Source organism: Thunnus albacares, chromosome 3 (assembly GCF_914725855.1).
Source record: "Thunnus albacares chromosome 3, fThuAlb1.1, whole genome shotgun sequence".
NCBI classification, from domain to species: Eukaryota; Metazoa; Chordata; class Actinopteri; order Scombriformes; family Scombridae; genus Thunnus; species Thunnus albacares.
The window spans coordinates 36,289,455-36,312,625 of record NC_058108.1 but is presented as its reverse complement, the minus strand read 5'-3'; the positions used below and the strand labels follow the sequence as shown (position 1 = coordinate 36,312,625).

The following is a 23,171-nucleotide window of genomic DNA, read 5'->3' as shown; positions in this document are numbered from 1 at the left end:
TAATGTTTCCTAAAGTCCGAGATGACGTCTTCAAATGTCTTGTTTTGTCCACAACCCAAAGATATTCAGTTTAGAGACTGAAGAAACCAGAAAATATTCACATTTGCTGGAACCAGATAATTTGGACTTTTTTTCTTAGAAAACGACTCGTATATTAATGAATAATGGAGATTCATTTAATGTGAGTAATAATTTAATTTACTGTGTCAATGTCAATGATGCAAAATTTCATTCAATAAAGATTCACTTGAAGAAAAAAAAACTGTCAGGCGTCACGTGATCGTGTTGCCATGACAGCGCCTCTTGTTTACATTAGCCATGTAGCAGTGGATCTGTGTGTAGCCAGATTAGCTAAAAGTTTTACATTCACAGCTCATCGTCGCTACAGACGTGTTTGAATCCCCGCAGTGTTTCACGATGGTGAGTAAACTGTAGTTTTAATCATAATAACGGTGCACGGTGCTGTTAGCATGTGGTAGCTTAGCATCAGAGAGACACCAGCTGACGGTAAAACTGTTAAAATCTTCTAAATGTTTATTTCCTTTCTGTCCAGCCTCCGAAGACTAAAAGCAAGAAGGCTGTGAAGGGGAAGTCCTCCGCGGTGGTGGACGGTCTTTCAACGGATGAGATGTCAAAGGATCAGGTCAGAGCTGCTGGAGGATAACAGCTAACAGCTAGCAGCTAACAGCTAGCAGCTAACAGCTAGCAGCTAACAGCTAGCAGCTAACAGCTAGCCTCAGTTAGCCTCAAAACAATCACACTGTTCAATGAGCTACGACGCAGAAGTTAAGGGGAAAGATAGCATTAATATAAAATAAATAAAGATGTAAAAAAAAATGTTAGGCATCGTAGCAGAAAGCCTTAACGCTGTTTAAGCCCACTTTCACATTTGTGAAACCTTTATTTTGCCTATGAAAACAGCAAAAAAGGGCGATTTCACTGCTTTTTCCCTTTCTGTGGGAGTCAGTCAGTCCTCCCTGTCTCACCTGCAGCAGTGAGACCACATCACCCTGCTGGTGTACTGGCCTCCCTCCACTGGTTACCAGAGAACTGATTTTAAGATAACATCTACATCTCTTTCAAGTATATTTTATTATATATAGTCAACATAAAATCACAAATATGGTGCCATTACTCACACTCCTCCACACAGCCCCCTTCCCACTACAAAACACAAAAAGGTGCAGATATACGTACACACATCCAAACCCTTTATACATACACACGCAATAAATACAATAAATACCATAAATAAGATTGAGTAGGAGCCTACATTTAGAAACATTAACTACCTCCCAAAAAACCAAAAGAACCCTAAATTTATATAGCAAGTTTATCTTTTACAACATGCCTTATCCTTTCAGTGTGTAGTATGTCAGTATGTTCATTCATCTGATTAACACACATCTACATCTCTGATCTCCTCAGTCCATATTCCACATCCAGACCCCTCAGATCCTCTAAATCAGTCACTTCTCTCTGTTTAACGTCAAAATCAAAAGGTGACTGAGCTTTTTCCATCATCGCTGCTCCTAGACTGGAGCAGTTTGTCAGAACAGTCACCGTCAGATCCTCCTTTATAGAATCACCTTTGAGTCTGTCTCATTTTTAACAGCATGATGAAATTGTTAACTTTGTCTATTACAGTTACTTATCAATTTATTTAGTTCTGTTTTAATTATTTAACTGTATTTTACATTTTCCTGTAAAGCTCTTTGGTCACATCCTGTTGTTTTTAAATGTGCTCTATAAATACATTTTGACTGGACTTGTTCAGTAGATAAAATGCAGAAATAAAGTGTGACTGATTCCTCGGCTCAGCTGAGCTGCACGCCGCTGACGTTACGTGTCTGTGACCCGCAGCTGGAGGAGCACATCGTGCGTCTGAGGGAGGAGCTGGACAGGGAGCGCGAGGAGAGGAGCTACTTCCAGCTGGAGAGGGACAAGATCCAGGCATTCTGGGAAATCTCCAAGAGGAACCTGGAGGAGACGAAGGCCGAGCTGAGGAACAGACGCAGGGAGAGAGAGGAGGCCGAGGAGCGCCACCGAGTGGAGATCACTGTGAGCTACACACACACACACACACACTTCAGAGGTTTATTCATTTTAGAAAGCCACAAATTATCCGTTGACAAATTTATTCATTTGTATTATTTTTTTTAATTATAATCGTTTTGTCAATAAAATGTCAATATTGAAAAATTATAATAATTTCTCACAGCCCAAATGCTACTAATGTCTTGTTTTTGTCTGACCAACAGTCCAAAACCCAAAGAAAGACATTCAGTTCACTATCATGTATCACGTGTGACAAAAGATTCAAACATTTGAGAAGCTGCAACCAACAAACCACAAAGACTGAAATGATTTTTGATCATCAAAATAGTTGCCGATTCATTTTCTGTCGATGGACTAATTGATTTATCGACTGATCGTTTCAGTTCTAACCAAAAATGATACACTATAAAAATCCTAAAAAGTAAAAAAATTGTACATCTTCAATCAACAGACGGTTTTGTTACCATGGAGACATGTGTTAACCTGTGGGTCCGGTGGCTATCTTTAGTGTCTAACTTGCATCAGAGTACCTGGAGATTTCTCTTTTGTTGTCACTTTTCACAGTTTTGAAGCTGAATTTTTTCGGTTCTGACACAAAGATACAAACAAAGTTACCACAAAGTTATTTTTAGAGGGACGGGTCAATGATCCGGAGGAGCAACAAGCGAACAAAACTAAAAGATTAAGCAGTGAAAGTGGAAAAAAAGTGACAACAAAAGAGAAATCCTGAATAGTGAAAGAAAAGTGAACAATATTGAAGAACTTTTGTATAGTTTTATTGAAGTTTTTTTTTTTTTTTTGGCTTCAAATTATTTTTATTCACTTTCTTTTTTTTTGTTTGTTTCAGTTATTATGAAACAAATCTAATCCCATAATTTCAGGCCTCTGAAAATATTTCAAATGAAAAATCAGCTCAAGACCGAAAACAGACACTGATTTGTTTTAAGAGGTCAGAAGCTGAAAAGGAGGCAAATATTGTCATTCAAAGCTGGATGATTTGGTTAAAATTAATATATTATTCTCATTAATATCAACACATTTTATTTATCTTAAGGATTTTAATATATTTATTGCATGCAATATGCTGTAATCCTTGTAATCAATATATGAAACTGTTCAACTTTTGTTAAATAACATCACAGAATTCTTCATGTGTTCAGTTCAGTTTCTTAGTTTTGTTGTCGTTAAGTTAGAAAAGGTTCAATCACGTCCTCGTTGTATAATTTCCACCTGAAGTTGAATGAATTTCTAATCACAACATTTGATGGTCGGAGTTCAGGTGTACAAGCAGAAGCTGAAGCACGTCCTGTCCGAACACCACGACATCGTCTCCGAGCTGAAGATGAACGGCGTCGCCTCGACCGCGCTGACCCGCAACCGGCAAACCCAGTCGGAGCTCAAGCTGCGCAGAGACGTTCACGGCCTGCAGGCGGACGTCAGGGAGAAGGAGCGCCACAACGAAAACTGCGTCAAGGAGCTCGAGCTGGTGAGTTTTGTTTGTTTGTGTGTTTCGTTTTTTTACACTTTTGTTTCTGCAGTTTTTCTCCTGTTTTATTTCTGTAGCAGAAACGTTTCATCATCTGATTCTCAACAGAAACATCAGGTGGAGTTAATGGAGCTGACAAACGACTACGACACGAGAGTCAGAGGTGAATAAACCAGATTTACATTTCTGAGTTGAATTACTCTAAACCAGAAGAAGTACTCAGATCCTTTACTGCAGTAAAAGTTCTAATACAGCAATATAAAAATACTCCATTACAAGTAAAAGTCCTGCATGACAATCCTACTAAAGTAAAAGTACATAAGTATTATGAGCTTGATGTAGTTAAAGTATTGCAGTAAAAGTACATAAGTATTATGAGCTTGATGTAGTTAAAGTATTGCAGTAAAAGTAGTGGTTTGGTCCCTCTGACTGATATATTATTATATATGACATCATTAGATTATTAATAGTGAAGCATCAGTGTTAGAGCAGCATGTTACTGTTGTAGCTGCTGGAGGTGGAGCTAGTTTACACTACTTTATATACAGTTAGCTAGTTTAGTCCAGTGGTTCCCAACCTAGGGGTCGGGCCCCTCCAAAGGGTCAGCAGATAAATCTGAGGGGTGGTGAGATGATTAATGGGAGAGGAAAGAAGAAAAAACAAAGTTCTGATACACAAATCTGTTTTCAGTTTTTGGACTTTTTCTCTAATCTTTGATTTTTGCTGAAATATTGGATCATTTGAACATTTATTGAAATGAAAGCATGTAAGAAGTTTAGAGGGAAAAATCACTATTTGGTGGAGCTGTTAACAACTCATAGACATGTGAAATGTGACCCCGACTACACACTGCTTTTTGTAAGACGTCAAAAGACAAAAAGGTTGGAAACCACTGGTTTCATCTTTAACAATGTGTTGTATTTTAAAAGCTTGTTATATTATCCATTGTGTCAAATCTTCATCTGAAAAGTAACTAAAGCTGTCAAATAAATGTAGTGGAGTAGAAAGTACAATATTTCCCTCTGAAATGTAGAAAGTAGCATCACATGGAAATACTCAAGTAAAGTACAAGTACCTCAAAACTGTACTTGAGTAAATGTACTTAGTTACTTTCCATAAACATGTTCCACCTGTTCTTATTCAAATAGAAATCGAGATCAAATATCACAAGAAAATGCAGACGATGGCCGAGGCGGAGAACAAAAAGAGACGAGCTGAGGTCGTCGAGATCGAGGAGCAAATGAGAGAACGCATCGTGACTCTGATGGAGGACCACGACAAGAAGTACAGGAGCGCTGAGGAGTATTACTCTTCTCTTCAAAACAAACTGCTGGTAGACCAGAAGGAGCTGAGGGTGAGAGACGTTACAGACTCAGCGCAGGCTGCGTAATCTTTAGCCTCCGTCTGACTGTTTCTTGCTGAAATGCACCTTGGGAGTCGTAGTTTTTACGTACACAGGCTTCGACTTTTGATCAAAGAATCAGATATTTTCCAACAAGTCTCAAAGTTCCTCCAGAGACACAGAAGACATTATACATTATATTTCCATGATGAATAAAAAGACTTTGTCAAATTGGTGGCGTGTCCCTTTAAATCCCACTGAAAGTATTGGAGATGCTCATTAAAACTGAAAGATTTCCCAGCAGGCTCTCGTCTGACGTGTTCTGGGTGTTCTGTCGTTTGGCAGGAGGAATTCGCAGAGGTGAAGCAGCAGCAGGTGCAAACGGACAGACAGCTGTCGGCAGCTCGGCGGGAGAACAAACGTCTGCAAGAGTGTCTGCGGGAAGCCGAGCAGAAGCTGCCGAAGCTCCGCAAACAGCTGGAGGAACACAACCAGGCCAGAACCGAGCGAGCGGTGAGTCCACTGCACAGCTGCTGCTTCTCTGTACAAGATCACAGGTTCAGCCGTTTATTTCAGAAGCAGAAACAGGTTCACTGCTGATGTTGTGGTGCAGATCAATCAAAAAATAGAAGGTAAGAGAAAACACAAGTGCCACAAACGACAGGTGATGAATATAAATAACGTTTAACAATAAAAACAAGTAAAAATATTCTCAGTGAAAAGAGCTGTTATACAATTTTACCACAAATTTGTGTTTTCTTTTCTGTTGTGAAGTAATTAAGTGTGACAGCTGAAAGTTGATCTAGTGAACGTTTATAAAGGACAGTTTAGATAAATATATTAAAACTTAAAATTTTTTTTTAAAAAAAATCAGGTCCCACACACTGTCAATACATGCACATCTGTGTGTTTCAGTCAATATCTCAATATAACTTCATATTTTTTGGAATTGACCAAAATGTATCTGTTGTGTCAAAAACTGTTAAATACTCGCTCAGATTTGTGCTGTTCTTTACCTCGTTAATCAGTTTTTACCAGTTTTTTATTGTATTTTATTTAGACAAAGTTCTCATGTATCTGCTTGTGTTTTAACAACATTTGTGAACTTTGACTTTTTTTGGTTAATTGACAAAACAAACATCTTCATTTCTCAAAGTCAGGCGTTGTAAAAGATGTGGTTTCAGTATTGACAGCTGCTGCTGTGTCTTGACAGATAAGCAGAGCTCGTATGAGGGTTGTGGAGCAGGAGCTGAGAGATCTGTCCATTCAGCACGAGCTGCTGCTTCAGGCTTTCGAAAAGGTAACTAGAGTCTCTCCTCGGTGCGTACAGCTGTCGGAGCAGAACGCCGTCTGCCGTGCTGTTGATGTGAATGTTTTTTTTCCGGCAGGTTCAGCGGGAGCGTGACGAGCTGCTGCAGAAGCAGACGCAGCTCATTCTGGACGTTCAGCAGAAGAGCGGGCTGAAGGAGCTGCTGCTGGAGAGGAAGCTGGCCGCTCTGACAGAAACTCTGGAGAAGAAGGAGGCTCAGCTCTACGCCGCGCTCTCTGCCTCCAACGTCGACCAAACAGCCGGCAGCGCCGCAATCAAACTGGAGGTACGATTTTATATTCATGTTTCCATCAGAGTCCAACAGTTTAAAGAACCAAACAGTCAACCACCAGCCTCTTAGTTTCAAGGACTCTGAGCTTTTCTCCAACGCAACATCAGGACAAAATCATCACATGTACACAACAAATATTACAATCTTTATTGATCACATTGCTGCTCCAGAGGATGAACTTTCCTCTAGTGTCATTTTTAACCACAATACTTCCACATTTCTAAAGAAGTGTTGAGACTAAATGTAAGGCCGATTTTCTCTACTCGTGTTCGAAATGAACAAATCTCTGAAAATGTTTTTAATTTGTAGGAAATACTGGAGTCAAAAAGAGTCGCCATCAAGGCCTTACAGGACGACTTGGCCCGAGACAGTCAGGTCAGTCATCATTCACTCAGAGTGTTTTCATGTGTTTGTGTTTCAGTTTTATATGTTGGGTTAAACGTGTGATCTACAGGAGTACGACAACCTGCTGCACACCTGTAAGGAGAGGCTGAAGGATCTTGGCGTCCCGCTGTATGACTTCCCCTTCAGTCCTGCAGAGCAGATCCTGAACGGACAGAAACCTGCAGGATCCTCCAAACACTGAACTCATACTCACCTGGATACCTGGATACCTCTCTACCTCCATCTCATTTGATTTCTGATTGTTTGTAAAGAAAAGTTGCATCATGCTGCTAAACAACAATAAACAATATCTTTGTCATACTACTTCTGAACGAGGCATTCACATGACATTTGTTACTTCTTCAGGACTGCGAATTGAGTCATACTGACCGACTTACAATGGAAGTGATGGAGGACAAAATCCACAGTCCTTCTGTGTAAAAATGTATTTCAAAGTTTATCTGAAGCTAATATGAAGCTTCAGCGTCCAAATGAGTCAAATCAAGTAGATATCTTTCAACGTTACAGTCTTTTTAGTGCCAAAGTCCCTCTTTTTGTTACTATACTTCCACCTGCAGCTCAACAGGGAAACACTGTCTGAGGAAACACAAAGAGGGAATTTCATGCTAAAAAGACTGTAAATGTGTCAGATATCCACTTGATATGACTAACTCAGACTGCTGAAGACTCATATAAGCTTCACAGAGACTTTTAAATGACTGTGTGGACACACTGTGGATTTTGGCCTCCATCACTTCCATTGAAAGCACATTTGAAGGATCTTTTAATATCCAGTATAAACAGGAGGAATGATTACAGCGAGGAAAACCTCTTTCACTGCTCATATGGACACATGACTGTTGACACACTGGAAAGATTGTGAATCTGTCCTTTAAGTTACCAGTCACCATTAAAATTTAGGAAAGCAGAATCTGCCTTACTCTGTCCAAAACACTTATGACAAAAATAAATTACGTTGTGAAAAACCTCAAACTTTCAACACACTAATTAAGCAAAGCAACAACTTTTCATGTCTAACTCCTCCACCTGTCAGGTACATTAAGGTAAGGAAAGTTTATTTGTATATCACATTTCAACAACAATGCAATTCAAAGTGCTTTACATAGAGTGATAAAGGAAATAGAAGCAAGACAAGGCAATATGAAAAAAACATTTGAATACAATAAAAAAGTTAAATTTGGAAATAAAAAGCTGAAATAGAATATGACATAAAACAGGAGAATAAAAGTTACAGTACAGTGTAAGATAGTAACTTTCAAATTTGGTTTAATAAAAGGGAAACAGAAGAGTCTTCAGCTGTAATCTGCAAAAGGGTACCACATTTGCTCCATGATATTTCACAATAATCCTGTAAATCAGAAGGAGGAAACAAACTCACAGTCAGAGCTGCAGTAAGAGGAGGAGAAACACCAGAAGGATGAGAGCTGCAACGTCACTCTGCAGAAATGAAACTATAAGTTTGTCAGAGCGACAGCAGAGCTGCAGTCGAGTCTCTCCACTTCTGTCCAAATAAAAATTACACTGAGTTCATCAAGTCTTTCTCAACAACACAGCAGAGTCTCTGCCAAACACTGGTGAGTACAACTGATCATATTTAATGTTTCAACAACCAGCTTCAACACAGCAGACAGGAAGTTCCACTCTTTTCATTTCATACTGACACTTGTGAAATTAGTGACAATATAACTAAAGATGTTTTTACACAGATTCAGTGAAACAACTTTAATTGTTTTTTAAACAGTCTCTCTGTGTCAGTTCTCAGGACTTTTGTAACTTGTAACTGAATCTCTGTGGTTTGGAGTTCAGCTTCACTCCAACCTTCCTGGTCTTATTACTATTTACTGATCACTTCCTACAGACACACTGCATTCTATTTCCTGTAGCTGTTTCACATTAAAAGCTTTCTACCAACAAGCAGCAGCTTTTATTGTGAAGCAGCTGCAGGTAATAAAAGGTGTTTGTCATCAAGTTAGCAGAGCTTTGTTAGCAGTGCTATTCTTCTACAGTTTGCATCGCTGATGGAATATTTTCATGTATACGTGTTCAGGCCGGGAGTCTTATCAAACATGTAAAGTTTGATGCAAACTGGAGCATTTACAATAAAGTTATAGCAACTTCAACTGTCATGGCGAAACATTAAATCTCAACTGTGTGAGGATGAAAATTTTCTGCAGGGTGAGACATGTCTGCCTTGCTCACACCTGTGTCAAAAAAGTTTTGGGCCCATTCACTTGAATTTCAATTAGTAAATTGAAAGCTCTTGATGAGTTTGTGTGTAAAACAAATTAATTTTCTAATTGTCATCAACTCTATTTTTAGAAAAGTAAAAAAAGTTTATCACTAAACTGTCACTCTCACTCCATTTTTTCCCTTCCCCTCATAGGTCATCCCCACTTCTGAATTATAAATATAAGACCTATAATTATTGTAAAATAAATGATAATAACACCAAACTTCATACAAAGTTTGTATATAATGTACTGTATGTATATAGACCTTTCTGCTGTATCCTACAAAAATGAGCTGCATTCAACCCCCACACCAGTGGCAGCTGGTGACTCAACAGAACAGGAGGGAAACCAACATGGAATCTTACAACAAACCTCATCAAACTATATCATTGTTCCCCACCTGATGAAATCGGAGGGGTGGGGGGCAATTTTATATGCCAGTAAAACAATTTGCTTTTAAAAACAAAAACCCCTGACTGGTGTAACGGCTGCTTCTTTAAAGACATTTAGCATATACATATTGTTTCTAAACAAAGAAGAGTTCATTTTAGCCATGGACTGGTTCAGATGTGTGATTTTACCAACAAAATGAAATTCTAATTTATAGTATTGTTCTATTGTGACAACAGATTTATGTTCTTATCAAAAGCAGACAAGATATCACGTAATTTGCATGTGTTTCCCATGTATTTTCTTAGTATACAGAAATATATTAAGTACCACAAAGCTTATAATGTGATACAGGAACAGATCAGTGCTGAATACTAGAAAGACTGAACACTAAAAACATTCACAGATCTAAAAGTGTAGGTTCACATCAGAAAGTATTAATGCATGTATCAAATACATGACTTATACACTCTTCTCTATGTGCATGACATACAAAATATAGTCTACAAAGCTGACATGTTAATACTAGGGGTGCAACGGATCACAAAACTCACGGTTCGGATCATATTACGAATTTGAGTCACGGATCGGATGATTTTTAGGATCAGCAAAAAAAGGGGAGACAAATAAAACTTTGTTTTCTATTTATTCTGTAACACACTTACAGCACGAAACACCAATGAACTTTTGCCCATGGTCTTAAATGAAAACATTCAAGACAAACAACATTTAAGATGTCCAATGTTTAAATAAAATAAAATATATGAAATATTGAATGCTCAATTATTGCAATATGAGGCATTATACCTTCCTCTTTAAACACAGTAGTGAATGAAACAGCTTCTGTCCACATCATCAAAACTTGATGATAACTTAGAAACATGAACACACATCTTGTCCTGCAGCTTGTTGAACAAGCCACCAAACCACCGCTAACGTCAGTTAGCAGCTAGATGCTAATTAGCTGCTCAGCTGCAGCTCATCAAACAGCGTGTAAACATACCTACAGATGTCACTTTGGACCCATTAGATGCTGGTTCGATCGTTACCCTTCAAAATCCCTGTTAGTGACATGCTGTCTGCCCATGACCTGTACCTACAGCAGTTGGTTTACTTTGTCTTAAATGAGACATTAAATTTTGCAATTAATCTGCAGTTCATATTCCTGCTGAACCATGGGAGGCGATCCGTACGGGTCACGGATCAACTACAAGCAGTTACACCACTAGTTAACACTTGTTATTCTAGTTACTTTAAGCTTATTACTCAATATACGGCTCAGCTTAAAAATGAACTAAAGAAACTGTCAGAAGCAAGCAGCCAGACCTCCTGCACACTAATCATATGACATCAACAGGTGACTGAACAACCACTCAATTAAAAACGGGATCAATTCCACATGAATGAGTGAGTCCAGACAGCTCACTGTAACTTCAACAAGCAAACTACCCACAACACATTATATATATATATCTCTGCTGCATTCTTGTTAAGGAGATAAATTCACACTACAGCCACACAGAGAGACATTTAACCATCAGAGATGAAATTAGCGACCAAAGAGACAGAGAGAGAGAAGCTGTAACTTGTCTGACTCACGTTATCTGATGTCTTCTTCTTTCTATCATGGAGATGAAGTATTCATGTCACAACATCCATTTGTTGCTGTTGGTCATCTTGTTTGTTAGTTAACAGAACTTTATGGCTGCTGCTTAACCAATCTATTATCATTAGCAACAATGACAAACAAGCTAACTCTCCTGGTAGTTTTTCCGGTTGCTTCTCTCTACAGCCGCTCCCTGGCAGTGTCCTGCTGCTGCTGCGCTGCACAGTCCAGATTGTTTTTCCCATTAGCTTAACAACAGTCCTTAATAGTCCTTCCGTGGATGTATAAAGAGTCCTTCAGGCTGCTGCAACAAGCTAACTGTTGCTCAGGCCCTTATTACTTTACCTAATATCACGTTATACTTAATACAACAGTAATTAGGGCCTGAGCCCAAAGGGCGAAGACCCTATTGTTTTTCGTGTGTTTGTTTCTTTATTATTATTCTTTATTAATACGCCACTTTAACTCTAAATTTGACCCCCTAAACATGCTCAAAAACTCACCAAATTTGGCACGCACATCAGGTCTGGTGAAAAATTTGATAAAATGTAAAAATTAACCCCCGAAGTGCCAAAATGTGCTCGAGAGCGCCACCTATGTATCTAAAACGGCCGCCACGGCCCGTAGGAATGTCGTAGAGAGATTGAACCAAAACTCAATTATTCGTCTCATCAAGACCTACAAATCATACACTGACAGCCCTGACCTAAATCCAACAGGAAGTCCGCAATCTCAATTTCAAAGTATGATTTTTGGCCAATTTTGGACCTTGAATAAACACTATCCCCTCCTAGGGCGTTAATGGTATCGGCTTCAAACTTTAATACATAACTTCACACTGTGTTGAGCAAAAGTTATTAAAAACTTTGTAATAACTCGAACAGTTTAGATTTAGTAAGCCCTGAAAGTTGGAGTGCGACATTACACCTTACAATGTAAACCAATGGGGAGGCAATCTCTGGGCATGGACTTTGTGCCAAACTGGGGCATCTGGCGTCTAAACTATAAGTCCGACCACTTTCAAACCTGTATCAATGGATTCGCGACGAAAATTCCTACAAAAAATGTGATTTTTATGTAGGATTTGGCCAAAGTTATGGGATTTATGAGGATATTTCACAAGAAGATCACTTTGAAATCCTTCCTTCCAACTGAGAGGGAGAGAGAGAATGGGAGGGGGGGGATGGGTAAAGTAAACATCTACTGCCTGTGACAGAAGCCCTTAGACTGTGCCACACTCCACTTACTTAGTGTTTCTACACATCTGACAGCAGTGTTCAATCCTTACTTTTTTTCAAGGAGTACATGTGCTCCTAAATGAAAGAAATTAGGAGCATACATACAACTTTAGGAGCACACTGAAAAATGTTCAAGTAACAGTTTCGTACAGAAAACAATTCATTACATACATATTTACAATTTATCACATACATATTTAAACTGTGTGTGTGTGTGTGTGTGTGTGTGTGTGTGTGTGTGTGTGTATGTAAATCACAATTTGCTGATTTTAAGGGTTCCTTGATTATGGCAAAAATTATAATCACGATCATTTTTGTTCAATATTGAGATCATGATTATTTAACATGATTACTTTTTGACTGTCATCTTCTCCAATTGCTGTTGTTCATACATGCAGATATTTTTTCTAACTTGGCTGAGGGGACTATTACACATGTGATCATATATTGCACTAATGATCAAGAAAGACTATAGCTGATATGAGGGAAAAACTCAGGAAGAGGGTGGCAGTAATGCACCTAATATGCTGGTTGCCAACTGTTGTTAAAAACCAAAAAGGGGAGGGTAAAATATTTTTCCTCACAGAGTGGTACATCCTGTCAGCCGAGGGATTTCCTATCTGTGCAGCTGAACACAGTAGTTCTCTACGGACTGTTTTACCGTGATGGTCACAGTGTTTTTTCCGCAGGTTTCACTTCACTCAGCTGGCCGACAGACCCGCTGATTCTCTCCTCTTTAACCTAAATAACAAATCGGGACTTGGTGCTCCGTTTGGATCTAAACAGAGAGCCGGGGTTAGCTGAGAGGCTAGCAGAGGCTAACTGGTTGTGCTTCTTTCGGTTATGCTGCAGTTAACGCTCCGCTGCTGCCTGTTTGCTGCCTGTTAGTTGTGTTCACCACGCTAGACTATTTTGTGTTTGTCCCGCTCGGGACTACTGCTGTGTTTGTGCTGCCGTGAGTGAGAAAGTAAACTGATTTGTCGATCTGAAACCAGACAACGTGCGTTACAGACTGCCGTCCGTACGTGCGCTCTCTGTGGAAAAAGAACCGCTTCTCTCTCTCTCACAATCGCTTTCCCTCCTCCCTCTCTTGTGACTAACACCACACTCGCGCGCACAGATACACGCACCGACATCGTTTTGCACATCTGATGGTCAGATAACGTCGGACAAAAGTGTCCAACCCTGTGCAAAGCTGTTTGTGTTTTGTTTGGTAGAATTAGATTTTAGAATAGCTATTTATTGAATGAAGCATTTGTTAACTTTGTTAATTTTGTTAAGTTTAATAAACACTGTTATATCTTTAAAGAGAAGTTCTTTTGTCATTATTGGTAACATATTGTGAAAAGTGGCTGATTGAAGGAGTCAGAGCTTGAATTCAACCGTTCTTTGTTCACCCTTGAATGTTTATCTCTCAGATATTAACATTCTAGGTGAACTCCCATTTATGAGATTACCTTGTTCGGTTATTAGTCCCGGTTTCCGGGTGGTGCTCCGTATTTGCTAGTTCATATTAATAATTCTATTAATTGTTATAATTAATCATTATTGATAATTGATAATTATAGCAAATACTCAACTGTGTTCCTCACAGATCCTACAGTTGGTGCCTGAATTATTGATTAAGGTTAACAATATTTTGATTTCATAATCCATAATTGTCTGTGAACAGAGGGGTGGGCTCACAGAGAGACACTGGTTAGTATTGTGTGTCAAAAGACACTCACAATGATCATCTCCAAATGTTTTCTTGGTTCCCAGAAGCTTAGGTGACTGCGCCGCGGCCCCCTGTGCGCAAGGGTGCGAAGGCCCGTTCAACGCTGCTTGCAGCTTTAATTATCCTTAATCCTTTTTGAAAAAGTAATGGAAATTTAATTTTAAACAAAATGTGTCCTTTTTCACACTACATATGTAGATATGTCTGCTGCCAGCTGTCTGCGATCTGAAGATCAGTTTCTGTGCTCCATCTGTCTGGATGTGTTCACTGATCCAGTCACCACACCATGTGGACACTACTCTCTCTCTCCCTCTCAGTTGGAGAGGAAAACTTCAGAGCAGTCTTCTTGTGAAATCTCCTCATAAATCCCATTACTTTGGCCAAATCTTACATTAAAAATCATATTTTTTGGGCCTGAGCCCCAAAGGGGCAAAGATCCTCTTGTGTTTGTTCTGTTTGTTTCTTTCTTCTTTCTTCTTCATTACTACACTTAAACCCTAAATCTGACCCCCTAAACATGCTCAAAAACTCACCAAATTTGGCATGCACATCTGGTCTGGTGAAAAATTTGATAAAATGTAAAAAATAACCCCCAAGTGCCAAAATGTGCTCTCTAGCGCCACCTATGTCACTAATATGGCCGCCACAGCCCATAGGAATGTCGTAGAGAGATCGAACCAAAACTCAATTATTCATCTCATCAAGACCTACAAATCATACACTGACAGCCCTGACCTAAATCCAACAGGAAGTCCACAATAAGCCCATCAAAGTACGACTTTGCACCAATTTTGGACCCTGAACAAATGCTATCTCCTCCGAGGGTGTTAATGGTATTGGTTTCAAACTTTGATCCATGACTTATGACACTGTGCTGAACAAAAGTTGTTAAAAACTTTGTAATAACTCAAGCGATTTAGATTTTATAAGTCCTGAAAGTTGCAGTGCCATATCACACCATACAATGTAAAATGTAAATCTATGGGCATGGACTTTGTGTCAAACTGAGGCTTCTGATGTCTGAACTATAAGTCTGACCACTTTCAAACCTATATCAATGGATTCGTGATGAAATTTCCTACAAGGAAATTTGATTTTTAATGTAAGATTTGGCCAAAGTCATGGGATTTATGAAGGGATTTCACAAGAAGAGTGACATTCTCCTCTCCACTGAGAGGGAGAGAGAGAGAATAGGAGGGGGGGCATGGGTGTGGGGGTTGAATGAGTATTTTTCTGTGTCCAGCTGCAGTTACTTATTGTCTCTACACACCTGACAGTACACATTTCAATCAAACTTTGACCAGGTCATCAGGGTTAAAAGTCTTTACTTTTCTAAAAATAGATTTGATGAAAATTAGGAAAGTAATTTGTTTTACACAGAAACTCATCAAGAGTTTTCAGTTTACTAATTGAAATTCAAGTGAATGGGCCCAAAACTTGCATAATGTTGATGCCACAGGTGTGAGCAAGACAGACATGTCTCACCCTGCAGAAAATTCTCATCCTCGCACCATTGAGATTTGATGCTTTGCCATGACAGAGGAAGTTGCTATAACTTTATTGTAAATGCTCCAGTCTGCACCAAACTTTACATGTTTGATAAGAGTCCCAGCCTGAACACGTCTACATGACAATATTCCATCAATGATGCAAACTAGCTGAATAGCGCCTCTTACGAAATGTCAGGGAAGCAGCCCCAGCAGCAGGCAAAACAGTGGACAAAGGAAATGATGTTTATCTCCTTCTTGCACTGTCTGAAAACAGCCCGGGTCTGAAGACATCTATATGCCGTGACAGAAGCCCTTCGATTGCACCGCTGCCTGACATGCAAGGAGGCATGAGGGCCCGTTCAATGCTGCTTGCAGCTTTGATTAGGGCCTGAGCACCGAAGGTGCAAAGGCACTATTATATTTTGTGTTTGTTTCTTTCTTTCTTATTATTCCGCCACTTCGGACCTAAATTTGACCCCCTAAACATGCTCAAAAACTCACCAAATTTGGCACGCAAATCAGGTCTGGTAAAAAATTTGATAAAAGCTCTCTAGCGCTACCTATGTAACTAAAATGACTGCCATGACCCGTCGTAGAGAGATCTAACGAAAACTGACTTATTCGTCTTATCAAGATCTACACTGACACCCCTGACCTAAATCCAACAGGAAGTCCGCAATTAGCCTGTAAATATAAGGCTTTGCCTCAATTTTGGCCCCCGAACAAACGCTATCTCCTCCAAGAGCGTTAATGGTATTGATTTCAAACTTTGATACATGGCTTGTGACACTGTGCTGAAAAAAACTGTTAAAAACTTGAACGGTTTGGATTTTATATAAGCCCCGAAAGTTGCAGTACCACATCACCCTTACAATGTAAAGCAATGGAGAGGCATGACCTTTGTGTCAAACAGAGGCTTCTGACATCTAAACTATAAGTCTGACCACTTTCAAACCTGTATCAGTGGATTCGCAACCAAATTTCCTACAAAAAAATATGATCTTTAGCACAGTGTCATAAGTCATGTATCAAAGTTTGAAATCGATACCATTAACGCCCTCGGAGGAGATAGCGTTTGTTCGGGGGCCAAAATTGAGGCAAAGTCTTATATTGACAGGCTAATTGCGGACTTCCTGTTGGATTTAGGTCAGGGGTGTCAGCATATGATTTGTTGGTCTTGCCAAATTTGGTGAGTTTTTGAGCATGTTTAGGGGGTCAAATTTAGGTCTGAAGTGGCGGAATAATAAGAAAGAAACAAACAAACACAAAATATAATAGTGCCTTTGCACCTTCGGTGCTCAGGCCCTAATCAAAGCTAATTACTTTACCTAATATCACGTTATACTTAATACAACAGTAATTATCCTTAATCCTTTTTGAAAAAGTAATGGAAATTTAATTTTAAACAAAATGTGTCCTTTTTCACACTACATATGTAGATGTGTCTGCTGCCAGCTGTCTGCGATCTGAAGATCAGTTTCTGTGCTCCATCTGTCTGGATGTGTTCACTGATCCAGTCACCACACCATGTGGACACAACTTCTGCAAAAACTGCATCACTGAACACTGGAACAGTAATGTCCAGTACCTGTGTCCCATGTGTAATAAGGTTTTCTACACAAAACCTGAGCTTCACATCAACACATTGCTCACTGAGATGGTTTCTCGGTTCAGACAGGAAGCTCAACAAAAAGCCAGCAGCAGCAGCTCAGAGCAACAAGCTGCCAAACCAGGAGAAGTTCCCTGTGACGTCTGTACTGGAACCAAACTGAAGGCCCTGAAGTCCTGTCTGGTGTGTCTGACCTCCTACTGTGAGACTCACCTGGAGCCTCATCTGACAGCTTCATGTCTGAAAAGACATCAGCTGATGGACCCTGTGGAGAACCTGGAAGACAGGATGTGTATGAAGCACAATAAACCTCTGGAGCTGTTCTGTAAGACTGACCAGACATGTGTCTGTGTTCTCTGCTCCGTTTTAGACCACAAGACACATGAGTTTGTTCCTCTGAAAGAAGAATATGAAGGAAAGAAGGCAGAGCTGGGGAAGACAGAGGCTGAAATTCAGCAGATGATCCAGAAGAGACGACTGAATATTCCAGAGATCAAACATGCAGTTGACCTCAGTAAGGAAGATGCAGACAGAGAGAAAGCAGAAGGTGTTCAGGTCTTCACCGCTCTGATGGAGTCTGTTGAGAGAAGCCTGAATGAGCTCATTGAGATGATTGAAGAGAAGCAAAGAACGACAGAGAAACAGGCTGAAGACTTCATCAAAGAGCTGGAACAGGAAATCTCTGAGCTGATGAAGAGAAGCTCTGAGGTGAAGCAGCTCTCACGCTCTGAAGACCACCTCCACCTCCTCCAAAACTTCCCGTCCCTGAAAGCTGCTCCACCCACCAAAGACTGGACAGAAGTCAGCGTCCGTCCACCATCATGTGAGGGGACTGTGGTGAGAGCTGTGGCTCAGCTGGAGGAGACGCTCAGTAAAGAGATGAAGAAGCTGCTCGCTGAGGTCGAGCTGAAGAGGGTCCAGCAGTATGAAATGGATGTGACTCTTGATCCTGATACAGCACATCCTGATCTCATCCTGTCTGATGATGAGAAACAAGTAAATGATAGTGATGTGAGGAAGAATCTGCCAAACAACTCAGAGAGATTTACTCGTTATGTAAATGTTTTAGGAAAGCAGAGTTTCTCTTCAGGCAGATTTTACTTTGAGAATCAGGTTAAAATGAAGACTGAATGGGCTTTAGGAGTGGCCAGAGAGTCGATCAACAGAAAGGGACAAATCACAGCTAGACCTCAGGATGGTTACTGGACTATATGTTTGATAAATGGAAATGAGTACAAAGCTTTTTGCTGGCCCTTCAGTCCGTCTCTCTCTGAAGTCTCAGCCTCAGAAGGTGGGGGTGTTTGTGGATTATGAGGAGGGTCTGGTCTCCTTTTATGACGTAGATGCTGCAGTTCTTATCTACGCCTTTACTGGCTGCTCCTTCACTGAGAAACTCTACCCATTCTTCTGTCCCTGTCCTAATGATGGTGGTAAAAACTCCGCCCCTCTGATCATCTGTCCTGTCAATCAAACTGAGTAGAGTAATCACCTGTTTTATGTCATAAATGTGTCTTTGTTTTTGAAGAGAGTAAATATACAAACACATTCTTGTTTATTATGAGAAAAAACACAAACTAGGATTTCTATCTAAAATTAAATCTCTATTTAAACATCTGATCAAATCCACAGAACTTTAGTTTCATTTCTAGTGAAAAACACAGTTTCCAAGAAAACAAAACTTTCAGTTTGAAGTGAAACCACAGAAAACAAAGTGTGAATATTTCAGTGTCATAAAGCTTCATTGTAGAGTTCGGCCGAGACCATGACTCCACAGAATATGTGTCAATATTTTACAGGCTGTAATAAGTGCTGAAACACTTAATGACAATGGAACAACAAGAGATTAATTGATTGATTGATAATCGTTTAAATTATTTGTCAGACAAACATTCTCAGGCTCCATCTTTTTAAATGTGAGGTTTTGCTGCTACTCTCTGCTCTATATGATGGTAACTGGAATATTTTTGGGTTTTGGACTGTTGGTCAGACAAAACATTCAAAGACACCTTGAGCTCTTAGAAACTGTGATGAATATTTTCACTATTTTCTGACATTTTATAGATTAAATAATGATTCTAAATCAGGTTTAAACAAGTTTAATTGTTAATGAAAATAATCATTAGTTGCAGCTCTGCAGTTGATTAATAGAATATATGTATAATGTATATAATGGATCTTCTTATTTTAAGGTTTGTTTAGTTTCTGTCCACTTTGGCCAATTTGTTTGAATACTGATTTGATTGATATTTTTCTGCTTTCTTTACCAAAAACTTATTAGTCTACATATGCAGCTTTGTATCATCATGTTTCAATATTTTCTCTCTGCACTGATAATTGTTTTTTTACTTGTTTGACCTACAATCTATTGAGAGGTTTGTTTTCTACTGAGGTAAATTATCCAAATGTTTTTTATTGTTGCACATTGTTAAACTTTATGTCAATTGTACAATAACCAATATTTAAATTAAAAACATCCATCAGTGCTTTATATCACCTTAAAATGTGGTTCATTTCATTTCATTAAATATTTTTAACCGTTGCGACCAACGACTACATGACAATATTCCATCAGTGATGCAAACTGGCTGAATAGCGCCCCTTACGAAATTTCAGCGAAGCAGCCCCAGCAGTAGGCAAAACAGTGAACAGAGGAAGTGATGTTTATCTCCTTCTTGCACTGTTTGAAAACAGCCCGGATCTGAAGATATCTACATGCCCCTGACAGAGGACCTTCGATTGCGTCGTGGTGCAACATGCATGGAGGCGTGAGGGCCCGTTCATCGCTGCTTGCAGCTTTAATTTTTCTTTCTTTTTCTCTCTTGCCTCCTTCTCCACCGCCCACTGACACCTGTAGGCACTCAACTAATTGCGGCCCGGTGTTGGGATTAAATCACTGCACTGTCATTCCCTTGCTGTCTTTGTGTGACGAGCTGCTGGCTGAACTAGGGCCATCAGTGTTTGCAGCGGGGCTGTGCTGGACTTGGCCTCCCTCCGGTGTCTGTAAGTGGAGCCTGCCTTTTGGCCTGCTGGAAGCTCACAGCGTGGGCAATTTATCTCTGCTGTCAGTGTGTTTGGGCTGCGGCAGTCACAGAAACTCTCCTCCTGGTACCTGGGAGGCTGCACCTCTGCTTGCTGGCTGCATCCCGCGGCATCCTGCTGCCCTCCAGCCTGGGCTGCTGTCCTGGTGTTGCTGCTGTTCTCCTCCATTTCGCTGCTGTTACAACGCAATCTCCGCTGCTGCTACGCAGTAACCTGGTCTACTTCATTTATGATGTATTGACTGCTGGTGTTATAGCAACCCTGAGCCTTAGGAGTGTATAGTTTGTTGTTTTATTAATTTGGTCAAGCTTTTTGTTCATTTTCTTTAACTTTTCCTTATGTTTAATTTATTTTCTCTTTTTTTTCTTTTGCTTATCTTATTTCTTGTGCTTTAGTTTAATTTGTTAAATTGTACTGACTTCTTTTTTTTCTAAATTCAATTTTGTTTTCAATTTGACTTTGACTTAGTTTTTTTTTTTTTTTGCAACCTGGTGCACGGTTGGTCGGCTCATGTTATATGTTCCCCCTCCTTATGTGCCTGCATTAATTCTCTGCCTCTGCCTGTAGGAGCTGTGGGCCTAGGTCGGGCGATGAGATCTTTTCCCCCTGGTGGTGGTGCACGGTACAGAGTGGTTTGGGTTTTTGAGAACACATGTGGGTGTTTTATTTATTTGCTTTCTCCCCTTCTCTCGTCCAGTTTCCCCTGTGATTGAGACCCCCCCTTGCTCCTGGTAGTATCAGGCAATTAACGCTAGTAGGCCATTGGGATTGTGCAATAATTTTTACTATAATACATTTTGATATTTGACGCTCCCACCCAGGTCCTTCACATAGAAATCAGTCCAAAGGTTGTTACAGACAACCGAGGAGGTCGGGGAAGGTCTTGTTTTTTAAATTACATTACTACCCTCTCATTCATTGACAATAAAAAAGGATAATTCATAATTCTACATATAAAACCTTTAACGTCTGAGAATCAAATTCCAGACTCATAAATCTTGTAGACTAGGCCTACTGATTTTCCCAAGTTTGTCAGAACTTTTTCCTCATCTTTGTTGACCAGGCCTATAAAACAGGACCAAACAGATGATGTGCCGGTTGGTTTTAGCTCTTTGTTCTCCTTTTCCCTTTCCTTTAACTTGTTTTTCATGTATATTCTGTTCACTTGACAGTTTACATTCTCCTCTTACAGTGAAACGCAGTTTTAATATATTTTGTTGTCACTCTGAAATTAAGCACCAAAAATAATAACGTGCCTAAAACTGCTTAAAATACTAGATATTAAAATAAACTTAATCTCTACCTGTGTGTACATTCAGTGTGTTTGATCATGTGTGGGTCATATTGCTTCAGCAGCAAACATTTGTACTATGAGTGTTGAAATTTTCCAAACAAGAAAGATAAAAAAAGCAAAGACTTAATATATACAGTATACATTAAAACACATTAATTGCCTTTTTTTTTTAAAAAATCACACAGGACTATATCCTGAAAAATAGTATTATTTTTTAAATAACTGACAACAGACATTTCTTTGATGCCTGAGTCATTTTAGTGATGTACCATTTTTTAAAGTGATATAAATCTCCTCTCAAAATGTTAATTTTCCAAACAAAAGTAAAATCCACACACTGTTTAATACTTTCATTATAATATATTTTATTACTGCTATGATTGCATCTGTCATGCATCTTATGATGCAAATGCAAACCTCCTCAAACAGATAGGTTTCCTGAGAAAACTAGAACTTCACATCCACTGGGTCTTTAGTTAGCTGGATGTTTTTTTTTAAATGTTTAGCTGTGTGTGTCTTGGATGGCAGACTGAAGTTGTGAATCCTGATGGCACTCCCACAGAAGGTGTTGAAGTGGTGGTGAATGCGGACAAGGTGCTGGTCATTACTGCATCCAATGGCATGGCAAGGCTTACCATCAATACAGAAGAAAACTCTGAACCACTGACAATCACTGTAACTTTTGAGAACAGGTAGAACTGCATTTACTTAATTATATTTTGTGTTAAAGCCATGCTTAGCAAATGTAGGCAATGGGCCCTATTTTAACGATCTAAAGCACACAGTCTGAAGCGTATGGTGCAAGTGCATTTAGGGTGAGTCCAAATCCACTTTTGCTATTTTAACAGAGGAAAAAATGGTCACAGCGCCAGGCGCATGGTTCAAAGGGGATGTCCATAATCTCCTAATTAATCATGGGTGTGTTTTGGGCGTGACATGCATTAAACCAATGAGAGTGTCATCTCCCATTCCCTTTAAAAGCCAGGTGTGCTTGCAGCTTGGTGGATTACTATTATAATGGCGCATTTGCCAAGTAGTAAGAAAGAACGCTTCTCTGCAGAGGAAACGGATCTGCTCGAGCACACTGCTGCTCCTGGATCCTCCAGTGGCCAGCCCCAGACCACCAGCTCAATGTCCTGTTCATTAATTTGTTGCAAATTTATTTTCATTTGATTTTCGAAAAGGTTTTTTTTTCAGTTACAGCTTTGGTTTCTTAAAAATCATTTTGTTCAGTCATGGAGTAACAGATGAACTCTCCAAGGTGCTGATCCTGCTGCTGGCAGCAGCTAGGAGCTGTGCAGATTTATTTCCTTCTTTGGTATAATCATTGTTTTCACCTCATTTATTTCCTCATGTCCTCATTTATTGATGTAGCAGGAAAGTCGATCTGTGTTTGATCCGTTGTCGTCCGTCTGTCTACATGTATTGCCATGATTTGGTCAAATAATGAGACAATTTTATCTGTCATTACTGTGATTACCTAATTCTGATAAATATTATGACTAACCATTATGACATGTATTTTTTAAAAATATGTTAATGTACACAATAATTATCTTTCACACTGTTATCCTTTTATTTGTCATCTTTTGAATGTCTGTGTGCTGCTGCGCATCCGTGTGCGTGTAACAAGCAGAGTGTATGCGTGTTGTGTACTTGTCTATG

At 39.5% G+C, this 23,171-nt stretch overlaps 1 protein-coding gene and 1 pseudogene across 1 annotated transcript; both read left to right on the top strand.

The window, feature by feature from the left end:
- Positions 1–262: 262 nt before the first annotated feature.
- Positions 263–7,195, top strand: LOC122974792 (dynein regulatory complex subunit 4-like). Its single transcript, XM_044342744.1, has 11 exons — positions 263–420; positions 554–643; positions 1,864–2,061; positions 3,338–3,544; positions 3,653–3,707; positions 4,693–4,898; positions 5,232–5,399; positions 6,100–6,186; positions 6,275–6,481; positions 6,797–6,862; positions 6,942–7,195. Exons 1-11 carry the CDS (start codon positions 418–420, stop codon positions 7,071–7,073), a joined length of 1,419 nt encoding a protein of 472 aa, XP_044198679.1. The 5' UTR covers positions 263–417; the 3' UTR covers positions 7,074–7,195.
- A 9,858-nt stretch (positions 7,196–17,053) lies between these two features.
- LOC122974874 lies at positions 17,054–19,669 on the top strand (annotated as a pseudogene).
- The last annotated feature ends 3,502 nt before the right edge of the window (positions 19,670–23,171 follow it).

What these genes read in the sequence shown, in the direction of transcription:
- LOC122974792 (XM_044342744.1), top strand. An exon ending in GCCACCGAGTGGAGATCACT is followed by an intron (nt 2,062 to 3,337) that starts GTGAGCTACACA and finishes GTCGGAGTTCAG; the next exon opens with GTGTACAAGCAGAAGCTGAA. An exon ending in TGCTTCAGGCTTTCGAAAAG is followed by an intron (nt 6,187 to 6,274) that starts GTAACTAGAGTC and finishes TTTTTCCGGCAG; the next exon opens with GTTCAGCGGGAGCGTGACGA.